The 12,399-nt window shown below is 37.3% G+C and overlaps 1 protein-coding gene and 1 non-coding gene across 2 annotated transcripts; both read left to right on the forward strand.

The window, feature by feature from the left end:
- Positions 1–5,998: 5,998 nt before the first annotated feature.
- On the forward strand, positions 5,999–11,777 carry LOC126616535 (ubiquitin-conjugating enzyme E2 variant 1D-like). Its single transcript, XM_050284602.1, has 4 exons — positions 5,999–6,187; positions 7,150–7,289; positions 10,544–10,669; positions 11,369–11,777. Exons 1-4 carry the CDS (start codon positions 6,154–6,156, stop codon positions 11,507–11,509), a joined length of 441 nt encoding a protein of 146 aa, XP_050140559.1. The 5' UTR covers positions 5,999–6,153; the 3' UTR covers positions 11,510–11,777.
- LOC126617503 (5S ribosomal RNA) lies at positions 10,066–10,184 on the forward strand. Its single transcript, XR_007621382.1, has one exon. It is a non-coding gene; the product is annotated as a 5S ribosomal RNA (ribosomal RNA).
- Positions 11,778–12,399: the final 622 nt, after the last annotated feature.

Below are 12,399 nucleotides of genomic sequence, written 5' to 3' on the forward strand. Positions count from 1 at the left end.
TTCAATGAAACTAGGAAAATCTAAGGGTTAATTAGTGCAATTCACAGTTAATCTAGGGCATTGAGAATTCGTAGTTTATTGAAAAGCAACTGGAAATCTTTTTGTTTGCAAGTCTGTAATGTGTGGAGAAGAACCTCCTAGCTAGCCTTCCATCCATTCAATTTACTCAAATTCGTGCAGATTTCATTAGTTCTTTAATTTACTTGTTTTGTTTTCAAATTTGTCAAAACCAAAACCCCCTTTACCTTGTTGAGTCATATTAGTTAGAAACTTATTTAGTTTGTGTTTTTAAGTGTTTTGAACCAAGTTGAAACCAAAATTCGTCCAAAAGTGTGTTTAAAGTCCAAATCTGCCCAGTTTGTGTTTTTAGGCAGATTTGAGCGTTTTTAGCTTGTTTTGAGTTCTTTGAGTGTGTTTTGATTTCTTTGAGTCTAGTTTAGTGTTTTTAACTTTGTTTATATGTTTTTAAATTAGTTTAGAGGTTATTAGCAAGCCTTCCTAATCCCCAGTCCAGAACGATCCCTACTTATATTCTTTACTACAATTGATACAAGAGGGTTTAATTTATGTGTTAAGTTAATTTTCACATCAGAGCTTTCGAAGCTGGAGCTCTGTAAATGAAGCTTTCGAAGCTGAAGCTTTATAAATGAAGCTTTCGAAGCTAGAGCTATGTAAGTGAAGCTTTCGAAGCTGATTGACATGAGTGATGCTCATGAATGTTTATGTTGATTGACATGAGTAATGCTCATGAATGTTGACATGAGTGATGCTCATGAATGTTTATGTATGATTGACATGAATGATGCTCATGTATGATGGTGATTGTCATGAGTGATGCTCATGTATGTTGACATGAGTGATGCTCATGAATGTTTATGTATGATTGACATGAGTGATGCTCATGTATTATTTTGGAATATTGGACGTACTTTTGATCACCTGGTTGGTGATAATAGCGGCAGGCTTCCGAATAATTTTGGAGTACTAGACATACTTTTGATCACCTAGTGGGTGATAATAGCGGCAGACTGCCAAATAATGTTGGAGTACTGAGTGTACCTTTGATCACCTAGTTGATGATAATAGCGGCAGGCTACTGAATGATTTTGGAGTACTGGGCGTACTTTTGATCACCTGGTTAGTGATAATAGCGATAGGCTGCCGAATAATTTTTTAGAGTACTGGGCGTACTTTTGATCAACTGGTTGGTGATAATAGCGGCAGGCTGCCGAATAATTTTGGAGTACTGGGCGTACTTTTGATCACTTGGTTGGTGATAATAGCGGCAGGCTGCCGAATAATTTTGGAGTACTGAGCGTACTTTTGATCACCTGATTGGTGATAATTGAAGGTGAACCTTAAGTGGAGGGATGGAGGTTGGAGTTTGAAGCCATAGGGTCTGGCTCTTTTGAGCATATGGGCCTTCGCCCTCCACATAACAATCCAGCCCATTATTTTGGGCTTGCCGTTTTTTATTTTTTATTATTATCCTCTGATGGGGTTATACAGATGTCTCCGAAAGATAAAAAAAATAAATCACATCATTCAAAAATAAATCCGACCCTCTGCTAAATGGGTCATGCCCATAATTCTCTTTTTTGCATGCTATCACCAACGCAATTATGTCTGCTTCTTTTTATCTTCTTTTGCTTTCTGCTTTTACTTTCTGCTTTTCTCCATACATCATTTTGCTTTTTCTTTTCTCTTTCTCCCTTTATTCCTTGCTTTTGCTTTCGGCCTGGTTGCTGCTGGGACTTTGTAGTGGGATCGCAAACAGCATCATCAGCCCATCCTTGCAGTTCTTGCCATCTTTTTCACAGCTGGCAAAGTAATACGGACTCTACTGAGTTAGCTTCATTTTGAAGCCGTCGCCAAGACTCGCCAGCAGCTTGGCGTTGCTAAAGTCGCAAGTTATGTAGCTTCATAGGTTTGGCAGTTGGTATATGTTGTAACCGGAGTTCGCCTCACTCGGTGGATCGTACTTGAACACTAGTCATCGACGCCGAGACCCTATACCCTTGTTCAGATGGTGCCTATGTGCAGGTCCGTCATGAAATGTATTTGAGAACCCATGAGGAAATCCAACACTTGCACCAAACATGGTGGCCTCAGGAAACCCATGTAGCGGAAACCTATGCACCAAACAGTTTTCTTATCCTTGGCAGCCACCTTCACCGCAGAGGAGACCTGACTCGAATCATCGTTCCCACTGACCGTTATCGATCCAGTAGGCCTTTTTTTCTTTTTCCTACACACCAATTGAAACCCATCGTCTATGTCCATAGTTGCACTTGTCGGCCGTTTGGCCTCCTCCGCCTCCTTCTTCATAATCTTGAACTCGTCCATTGACGAGTCAAACCTCTCCAGAGCCTCATCGTTCACAATAACGAGCCAATCGTGTGCGTCGTCCAAGTCATCAGGGAAAGCCATCGGTTTCCCCCAAACAGGCGCCATCGAGCCAATCGAGCCGAGCATCGTCTGCAATTCCTTGGTGATTTGCTTGATTGGGGCTCTGAATTCGTAGAAGTCCTTGCTATTAAGCAAGAATCGCGATGAGTCGGAGAGCTTGGAAATCGAGAAGGAGAGAGGGCCTTTGGTCAGGGCTTGGATGGCGTCGGACTTCGTCTGCGATGGCGGAGATTGGTCCACGATCACAGCGTCTTAGCCCATGACGGTTGTGCAAATGGGGGATTTTTTTGGAAAAGCCCAAGGATGGGGGTTCTGGGAGTCCAAGAAAGAAGAAGAAGCAGCGACCATAGATCTGGGAGTCTATGGCGCTTGAAAAATACGGTGAACAAGTCAGACTTGCTATTGGGTAGCTGGCGATGGTAATGTTGGTGCACGAGTTTTGGAGTGGGAGTGTTTGGATGAAGAGTTTTGGGAGCAAAAGTTGTGTACCCAATTGGGAACCCCATTAAAAAGCTTCAAGCTTTGAGGTTTTGGGTTGTGAGTCGGTTACAGAGTTTGGAGATTTGAAATGGGTTTTTTGTTTAGTTTCTATGTGTTTTCCAGAGAGAGAGAAAGAGGAGTGATGGTGTTTAAGGGATGAGTTTTGGAGCTTAGTGAATGTTTTTTCTGGAAAAGTCCAGTGGGGTTTGTGGGTTTTTGCAGATTCACGGCGGAGGTGAAAAAATGAAAGAGAATCGACATAACTTTTCGTATCGTTTCCTACAGACGGTACCAAATGTTGATGCACAAAACCGGGAGGTCTTGGAACAATGTAAATCCGACTGTGAATCTGCAAGAAAGTAAAGAATACAAGATATATCGTGGTTCACCCCAATATTTAGGCTACGTCCACACTGATGTTGATATATGACTTATATATACAAATGGCTTCTTCAGGGTCTTCATTTTGATTTGTACATTAATGGGGATGTACGAGCTGGATTGATATTTTGACTAGTACGAAAGTAACGTGGAACTGCGCTATAACCGGAATCAAGGTAGGGGTTCTTGGGGGCCTCTATAATGATTGAATGTTTGGCCTTATTAAGCTTTGTGAACTGTAACTCGTTCTTGTTAATTTGTGAGAATTGATGTGCTTATGTTTGTTTGGTAATTAGAATGATTGGTTTTGACCACTTACTATTCTTGGATATAAATTGCTGGAAATGTTATATAACTATTGTTGATATTATTCTTCAAGTAATTATGGCATGCATATACACGATGGAATCCATATCATGCATTTCAATTATGAGAGGCATGAGTCGTGGGAGTTATACGGGCTTGTGCCGTGAGCATTGGAAGTACTATGTATTGGAAAGATGGATCCAACTCTCCTAGGGACCAAGGTTTCCGGTAAGCATAATTGATGGGCGGAAAAGACGATCTTTATGTGACGGACAACTTGGCGACCAAGAGAAGGACATTGTGATTGAAAGAAAAATGGAAAGTGAACGAATATGTATCATGGGTGATAGTTCATATAACGAGACACTCGAGTCCAAAGCATGGTATGGGACGTGTGAGGCCTTGTGTGTTTTGGAGTATAGATTAACGAGAATAGAGGTGGGCATGTGGGAACATTCATGCATTCATCATGGAATCATTGTTCGTAATTTCTAATGACTGAAATCGATGATTATGTGCCACTTTGTTTAGTTTGATCAATTATTAATGATGAGGTTTATGTCTTTGTTGAGCTGTGGTTTTGCTCACCCATTTATAGATCTTGCAGGTATTGAACCAAAAACCTAAGGTCTTTGTACAACATATGTAAACTAGAAGTTATCGTTATACTTTTCATATGTAATAGGTTCTAGACAAAAGAATAAGGAACCTTTGCTGTAGTTTATGAGATGTAAATCCTTATGTACATTATTAGTATCTCTAGACTTCCACTTCAAAATTTTAATGTTCAAGGAATGCTTTGGTTTCATTTTTATTTTATGTATTTATTTTTAATGCATCTTGATTATAGAAGTTCCTAATTCTATAATTGGGATGTGGTTCATGCCTCAGCTCAAAAAAATATATATTATCCCAAGTCTGGGCGTGACAGAAAAGCTGAAGCAGTCACAAATCTGTATCATTATTGTGTTGGGATATTTATGTTGCTTTGGATTGGCAACTTCTAGAACTAAAGGATCATTTTAATGAGACCAACACCAAGTTACTTCTTTGTTTGCCATATTTATGTCCAGTTGACTCCTTCTTTTGATATCCAAAAGTGATTAAGTCTTGCTAGTTTTATTAACTATAAATGAGCATCTATTTGGATTCGATTGGAGACTTACATTCTGGATATGCAATCTAGCATTGAGTTTTCAGGTTTAAAAGAGATTGAAGATCTTGCAAAAATATGGTTTAGTGGAAAAGGACAAGGTATATCCACTAGCTTGCTTGTGACATTAGCATTAACTCTTAATGTTGCTATTGCTATCGATGAAAGAGAATTTTCGGCCATAAAATTTCTAAAGATCGATTGAGAAACTTGTCTTGGAATATTGATACTAGCTACCAGTGTTGTAAAATATGTTAAAGCAACTGGTTCCTTATCTAGTTTGCTAACTTCTTGTAAAGATTGGATATATTTACTCTTAGTTCGAGAATCGATCATCAAACTAATTATCTATCTATTTTATTATGTAACTTTTATACTTGATTAGTTATCTCTTCTTACACTAATTAAATATTTTGAACTTCTAATTGTTGGGTTTCGGAGCATCTTATTGGATTAATTTAATTCAAATAATTGAATACGTAGAGGTAAATAATAAATAAACAAATATATATCCGGTTGGTTATAATTGATAAAGCAACAAACAAAGAAGTATAAGAGATTAGCTTACTTGAATCTCTAGCCACATGCATGTCGCAAGATTGGATCATCCCTATGCTTGCAATCTTCCTCTTCATGATTGATCACGCGAAACTCCTCCAGTGTTGAGCCTCTAAGACACCCACACAGAAAAATCCAGCAATGGATGATGGAGAGATTCATTTAATTGTGCTAGCAACATATCTCACTTGTATCAATATAGAATGGGCGGCACCAAGGTGCTTTGGCATAGGGTTTTTTTCTCTTTTTTCTAAAGGACAAAACTAAACAGTTTTTGCATTCTATATATTGAGAGAAACACAAGGAGTAAATGAATACTCCTTGCCCATTGTGATGTTTTTTAATGTTCAATAAAAAGATATATGCGTTTGTTAAGATTCAGTTAATGTTATATTGAATTTTTTTATGATTCAGTTAATGTTCAATAAAAAGATATATGCATTTGTTACGCCTTTGATGTTGTATGGCTTAACTGAACTTTCATTCTTACTTAAATGATTACGATTAAGTCATGTCAACATCTTATATTGATTTTTTTTTATAAAGATAATAAAACAAAAAATAATGTGTGGAACGAGCAGAGAAAAGGAACCCTTTTCAGCAGAACACGGTAACTGTTGTCTCCCCTCCGCCAACCAAGTTATTTTTTTAAGCAGCTCTAACGAAAAGCTTCCGTATTATTTATTTTAACCAAGTAAAAACTGCAACAAGTGTGGCTTTGAACTTTAACTTCACCTTTGCTGCTGCCGAGTCCCGAGTCGTCGTCCCTCGTCCATCATTCTCTCTGCTTTTTCTCAACAAATATTCCCTACCCCCAAAACCCCTACCCGTCTCTCAATCCGATTCCAAACTCCTCCTCCTCTTTCATGACGATTGGTTCAGCCGGATCCAGCATCGTTGGTATATCAATGGTTCCTCTCTTTAATTTATTGTGTTCGTCTTTTAATTTTGCTTTTGGTTTAAAATTTATCGAAATTTATTGTGGATTGCTTTTTATTGCAATTGGAATCGTTATTTGAATTCGATCAAACTGATTGGTTTGCTTGTTTGGTTAATCTGTACTGAATTAGATGTTCAAAGTTAAATGGGTTTTTCATTGACTTGTGAGGTTGTAAGGATCTATAGTAAGTAGTTGACATAAGTAGGTAGAACAGATAGTTGTTTTTCGATGGTTGAATCGAAGATTGAAATACTCCGGCCTCATATGCTATCTAGATGATAAAGATTAGTTATTATGTATATTTGGTCTGTAATGATTCCTTAAATATGGAAATTGTTTAACGGTGTATATCTGATGTGGAAGGCATAATGGGTAAGATAGGTTTCAATGCATTTCAGTTGATCTAACGATTAAAGACGGTACTCATTAATAACCTTATTTGAGTACATTAGTTGAGGAACATTTTATGTTTTTATAGAATCCGAGTCTTGTAAGCAGCTAAATTAAAAGGCAACTTAAGGAGGTACCTTTTTCGGAGATGTCATTACATGGTGAAGAAGTGTTTATTCCTAGTCTTTAATCGAACGATCCATGATTGTATCCTTAAGTAACTTACTTATTTTAGCTCTCTATTAAAGCCGAACAAGATATATGTGTTTGTTACGATTCAGTTAGTGTTGTATACCCTACCATACAAAGGACATAACAAAGTTTATGGGGAAGTTTCACTGGTTTTGATGTATAGCACCATAACTCTCTTTTTTGAAAGAGTGCTGTCGACAGTTGGACACCCATACAACTAGAACAGTCTATTTAATCTGAAATCTGTTAATGCCTTGTTGAAGTGACTTTATTTGATCCCATGTGTAATGTGTACGTTGCAAGGTTGGGATGTTTAATCATATCTTTTGATGTTGTGCAGTGCCGAGAAATTTTAGGTTGCTGGAAGAACTCGAGCGTGGAGAGAAGGGTATAGGAGATGGTACTGTAAGCTATGGAATGGATGATGGAGATGACATTTACATGCGCTCTTGGACGGGTACCATAATTGGTCCACTCAATGTAAGCAAGTGCCTCAATAATCCCCCAGCCTCCCTGTTTCTTCTCCTATGAATTGTTCTTATGCAAACCATTTGATTTGATGGTTTGATGGTATTAGTTTTGTGAATTTGATGTGTTGCATCATATTTATATTCTTTTAACTGATTCAGTCTCATTCAAGATGAAGTTTTTTTTTATATTCTTTTGTCTAGATCTTCTCATATCAGTAATTTCACATTCACTTGGTTTATAATTAAATGAGTGCAATGTAAGAAAGGCAATCCCACAGAGCAGACAAAATTTATTTATGATCTAGATCTATGCACTTTAGAGGTTATTGTAGTAGATGAGTCTCCTGCATGAAAATTGCAATGGGCTTTCTCAAGCAATGCTTTAATAGTTGTTCATGAAGAGACATCTAATGAAGCTACCATTATTGAGTCACATTTAGGAAATATGTACAATGATTAAGACAAGTTTATTCTATTGACAAAACATTTCTTATTGTTTTTGCTTTTTTACTTTGCGTGTGTATTTAGATATTTGGATTATTTACGATCTGGATCTATGCACTCTAGAGGTTGTATTTTAGTAGACAGGTCTCCAGCATGAAAATGGAAAATGGGCCTTCTCAAGAATTTTTTTAACATTTACATATTCATTAAGAGACATCTAATCAAGCTACCATTATTGAGTCACATTTAGATAATGCATGTACAATATGATGCTTAAGACAAGCTTATTAGTTGACAATACATTTCTTATTGCTTTTGCTTTTTCACTTTGTGAGTGCATTTAGATATATTGAGTTGTCAGGACATTAATATCTAGTCATTTAAAGTGTAAGAACAATTGGAGGTGAAAATAAGTGAGCTTGCAGTTACTATTAGCTCTTGCAGGTGTTATCCTTTGTCCAATTTCCTTTTAGTTGTGTGCTTTTGAGTGTGGCATGTTTGTGCTTTATGTGTGGATTTTTCTGATAATTCATATCTTGGTGACTTAATATGATACAATAACACTTGTTAGAGAAGAGATTTCTCTTTTTAGAACTCTATACTTAAGGCTACAGGGTTAACTATATTGAAGCGTTTTTGTCTCTGAATAAGGATCCTTACGAATCAATATTACTTTCTTTGATGATAAAGTTGAAGTAATTGACGGTAGGTCTTATTTAGTTAGTGAGTCCAGTAGTCTAGTTAGGGTTTCAAATTTCTAAATCTATGGATTGCTAGAGTTGATATTCAGGTATTTTGTTTATGAGAAGCATTCATGCCTAGGTTTCTCTATCTCATTAGTGGCATGATTGAAATCATGGGTGTCCAAGAGGTTATATATTAAGCCTAAGTTCTAGTTTCTTAAACATAACATTGAACCTTGCTTCAAAAAGTTGATGTCCTTGGTACCCCTCCCCTTAGATATCTCCACTCATCAATGTAGGTCTGTTATGTAGCGTCATTCATCCATGCTAGCATATCTGTGGGAACATCAGTCTTGAAATGGTAGCCTTTTTGTTTCTTAGGTAATTTCACTTATCAATGGTAGCCCTCTTCTCTCGTAGTGGCACTCATCGACAGTAACCCTCCTTAGGTGGCTACACTAATCAATAGGAGCCTTCTTCTTAAGTATCTTCACAGTTAAAAGTACTTTTGGGAAGAATTCGGGCATTCTGTTGTTAAAAGGATGCTCTTGGAAAGTTAGTTCTGACTATCGCCCCAGTTATTGCTTTACCAGATTTCTCCTATCCTTCAGTGGTGGATTGATACTTTTGGTGGTGCTATAGGAGCTGTGTTTTGAGAAGGGGGCATTCCAGTTGGCTTTCAATTTTCTTGTTTGGCTAACCATCCAGTAGTCTTTGTGGTGCTAACAATGGAGTCCTTTGTTCTGGACCAACCTATTGAGATTCTGGCAGACCACAAAATTGTTCATTTCTTGGATCAGTGCATTTTAACCTCTGATCGGCAGAAATTGTTGTTCAATTTTTTTTGGATATGAGCACATTGTTGAACACCAGGTAGTTCACAGAAAAAAAGTGCCAATGCTTTGTTCCACCAGCATGTACTTTTGACCATGATGGGTTTGTCTAGTTCCATGCTCAAAAACTTTAACTGAGATTGAAGCAGCTTATAAGACCAAATCCCAAGCTAGAATCCTTACTAAAATGTTTACAAGACGGTTCAATGTCCCAAAGATGGGTGTCCTCCAATAAAAATGGAGTTTTTCTCTTTTTACTTTTCTGGTGTCATGCCCTATAACCAAATGGGCTGCAGAGTTATAACAAGAAAGCTCATGGATTTTAGACTCGTGCTTGATTTAGGCTTTTGAACGAATTAAGGGAATGAAACAATGATCAGTGTTATGCACATACATTGGATTCGATTAAAAATTATGAAGAAACCGCCAGTTTGTAAGGAATGAATAGTATGCAAGGTGAATTGTTCGTGATCACTTTAGGTTTTGTGGGTGGGGAGCAAAGATGATGAAATTTTTTTTCCCTGTGGTGGATTTGCCTTCTTTGCTAGCTATATAGTTGTTGTAGGAATTTAGAGGAACTTTGTTTTAGCATTCAGTTTCTTGTTTTGCCGCTGGAGTTAAGAGCAACTTTGTTATAGCTTTTTGCGTATTTACTTATGCTGTACTTGGTGATGGTGTCCCTCTAATTATTCTCCTGAAAATAAATGCTTATGTGTCCGCCTGTGTAAGTATATCTTACATTGCCGGTCCCAATCCCGGATAAAGGAGGAGGGGGAGTGCGTCAGGTAGTCAACAGCCGGCACTCCTATCTTACGTCGAATCCTTGGAATGCGATCATACCAGCTCACATGCACCGGATCCCATCCAAACTCCGAAGTTAAATGAGTTTGGGCAAGAGTAGTACTAAGATGGGTGACCTCCTAGGAAGTTCTCGTGTTGCATCCCCCCACAGCCGACCCCACCTGGTGGGAAAAGGCTTTGTTCTGTTGTTGTTGTTGCTTGATTTCCACTTGGGCAAAGATTTCATCAATTTATGGTTGAATATTGGTTATGTCACTTTGTGGTAACTGGTAAGGTAGTTGCTTTGTCCAACCAATTAATTTAGTAGTGGAGTTTGTCACTGCTTGTTAGAAGTGAGCAGTTTTTATGTTGGACTGTTTTGATTTTTCTTTCTGACATTATTTTTACTAAATTTTAATTCTGTATTGTTGTAAGAAGTTGATATTTGTAAGCATGTTTTGTATTTTACTGGTTCATATGCTAAAGTTCAAACAGAAATGATTTCTGATCGTTGTTTACCTCAGACTGTTCATGAAGGACGCATATATCAACTTAAGCTTTTCTGTGACAAAGATTATCCTGAGAAGCCACCAACTGTACGATTTCATACACGCATCAAAATGGCTTGTGTCAACCATGAAACTGGCGTGGTAATGTTGTAATTTTTATTTAATTATTTTTTTGGTTAAAATGTTCCAAATTGTCCAATAAATCTGTTGATTTTGTAAAGTATTTGAACTGTTTGTTTCGTGTCTTACCTGGGCTTGGCTTTGCTCCCAGTATTATGTCGGGCTTACCATCTACTCCTGGTAAGGAACGATCAGAAGGAATGCATTTGTGGAACCCTTGTAATGTTATTAGTACTCTTTTTTAGCGATGATAACCCTTGTTTGGGCTTCCGTTATTAGGTTGGACAAGTTTATTTTCCCTGTATTTAACATTTGAATTGAAATTAAAAAATGTGTGCTTGATACCAGGAAAACAAAGTAGTATAAATTATTGTTCCAAAATATACACAGTGAAACAAGGTGAGGAAATTCATATCTTGGGAATCTCAATTTCTTCAAAAGACTAAACATGACTTTTAAGGTTTGTATGGTTGTACGTCATAAGAATTAGGAAGGCAGTCCGTCGGGAATGCCCTCTTGAATAACTACTTTCAGTTTCAGTCTCATTACTAAATGTAAATTATTATTTGGACTTAGCTTCCTTGAATCTGTCATAGGTTCCATCTTGTTGCAGTGATTGATCAGACATCTCTCAGAAATTTCTCGTTCTCATTTCCTAATTTCCTGTTCAGGAGTTGTGTTTGACTCCCGTTGCTTAATTTGTTGAGTGATTGGTAACAGGTTGAAGTAAAGAAGTTTGGAATGCTGGCAAATTGGCAGCGGGAGTTCACCATGGAAAACATACTGATACAGCTGAAGAAGGAAATGGCAGCCTCGTACAACCGGAAGCTTGCCCAACCACCGGAAGGTACATACTACTAATTGGAGGCAACTTTGAAGGTTTGTCACATTTGTTGAAAAACGAATTGGCATAGGCTGAAATGCTTGTACATATGTACAATACTTCAATTAATGGTAGGTTTAACAAAAAAAGAAGTGGTCCTTAAGGAGCTTTAGTATCACTTGCCCCCTACCTTTCTCTTTCTGGTATTTCTTTTGTAAACTTTTTGAATTAGAGTTTTCTCCATGTCTTGATTGAAATACTGAAATCATTTGTGAACGATTAATCGTTTCAGATGCTTTGATTGCAGATTTTTCTTGTTTCGTTTCTTATAAGTTCTTTTTCGAAGGATAATTTTACTGTGGTCGGAAGATCTAAACAACCCTCTAGTCACACGATGTTTTGGATATTGATTTAAAAGGTAATCCATGTGGATTAAAGCATCTTAGACAACCGGGGAAATTATATGTTGGGGTGGGATTCCAGGTAATTGTTTACAAATTAGTGAATTACTACCAAAACCAAAATTTGTAGAGAGGAAGATACATTCTTTTGTTACTTTTGGCTTCCAATTGTCTTTTGCTAGCCGCAGAAGTATGTGATGCTATAATATTTGTCACTTTGAATAAACATTTAAGGCTTCGTTTGTTAGAGAATATTGGCATGGGTAATACTATTCATTATATTGAAGGTATTTTGATGGAAGCAATGAACGACAACTTCCTTAAGTTAAATGTCACTCATGAAAAAAAAGTTCTCTTTTAATCCTACTATTTTTGTGGCCTAAGAACTGAACGGAATTGGTGTTTAACGCCCTTATGTAGTAAATAGTCACCGGTTAAACTAATCTATCCTCACGTATTTTTATATGGTTCACACCTGCTAAGTTATCCACTCCAAAACGTATGTATAATTTAGTCGGTTTCACAAA

The sequence above is a fragment of the Malus sylvestris genome, chromosome 3, assembly GCF_916048215.2.
Source record: "Malus sylvestris chromosome 3, drMalSylv7.2, whole genome shotgun sequence".
NCBI classification, from domain to species: domain Eukaryota; kingdom Viridiplantae; phylum Streptophyta; class Magnoliopsida; order Rosales; family Rosaceae; genus Malus; species Malus sylvestris.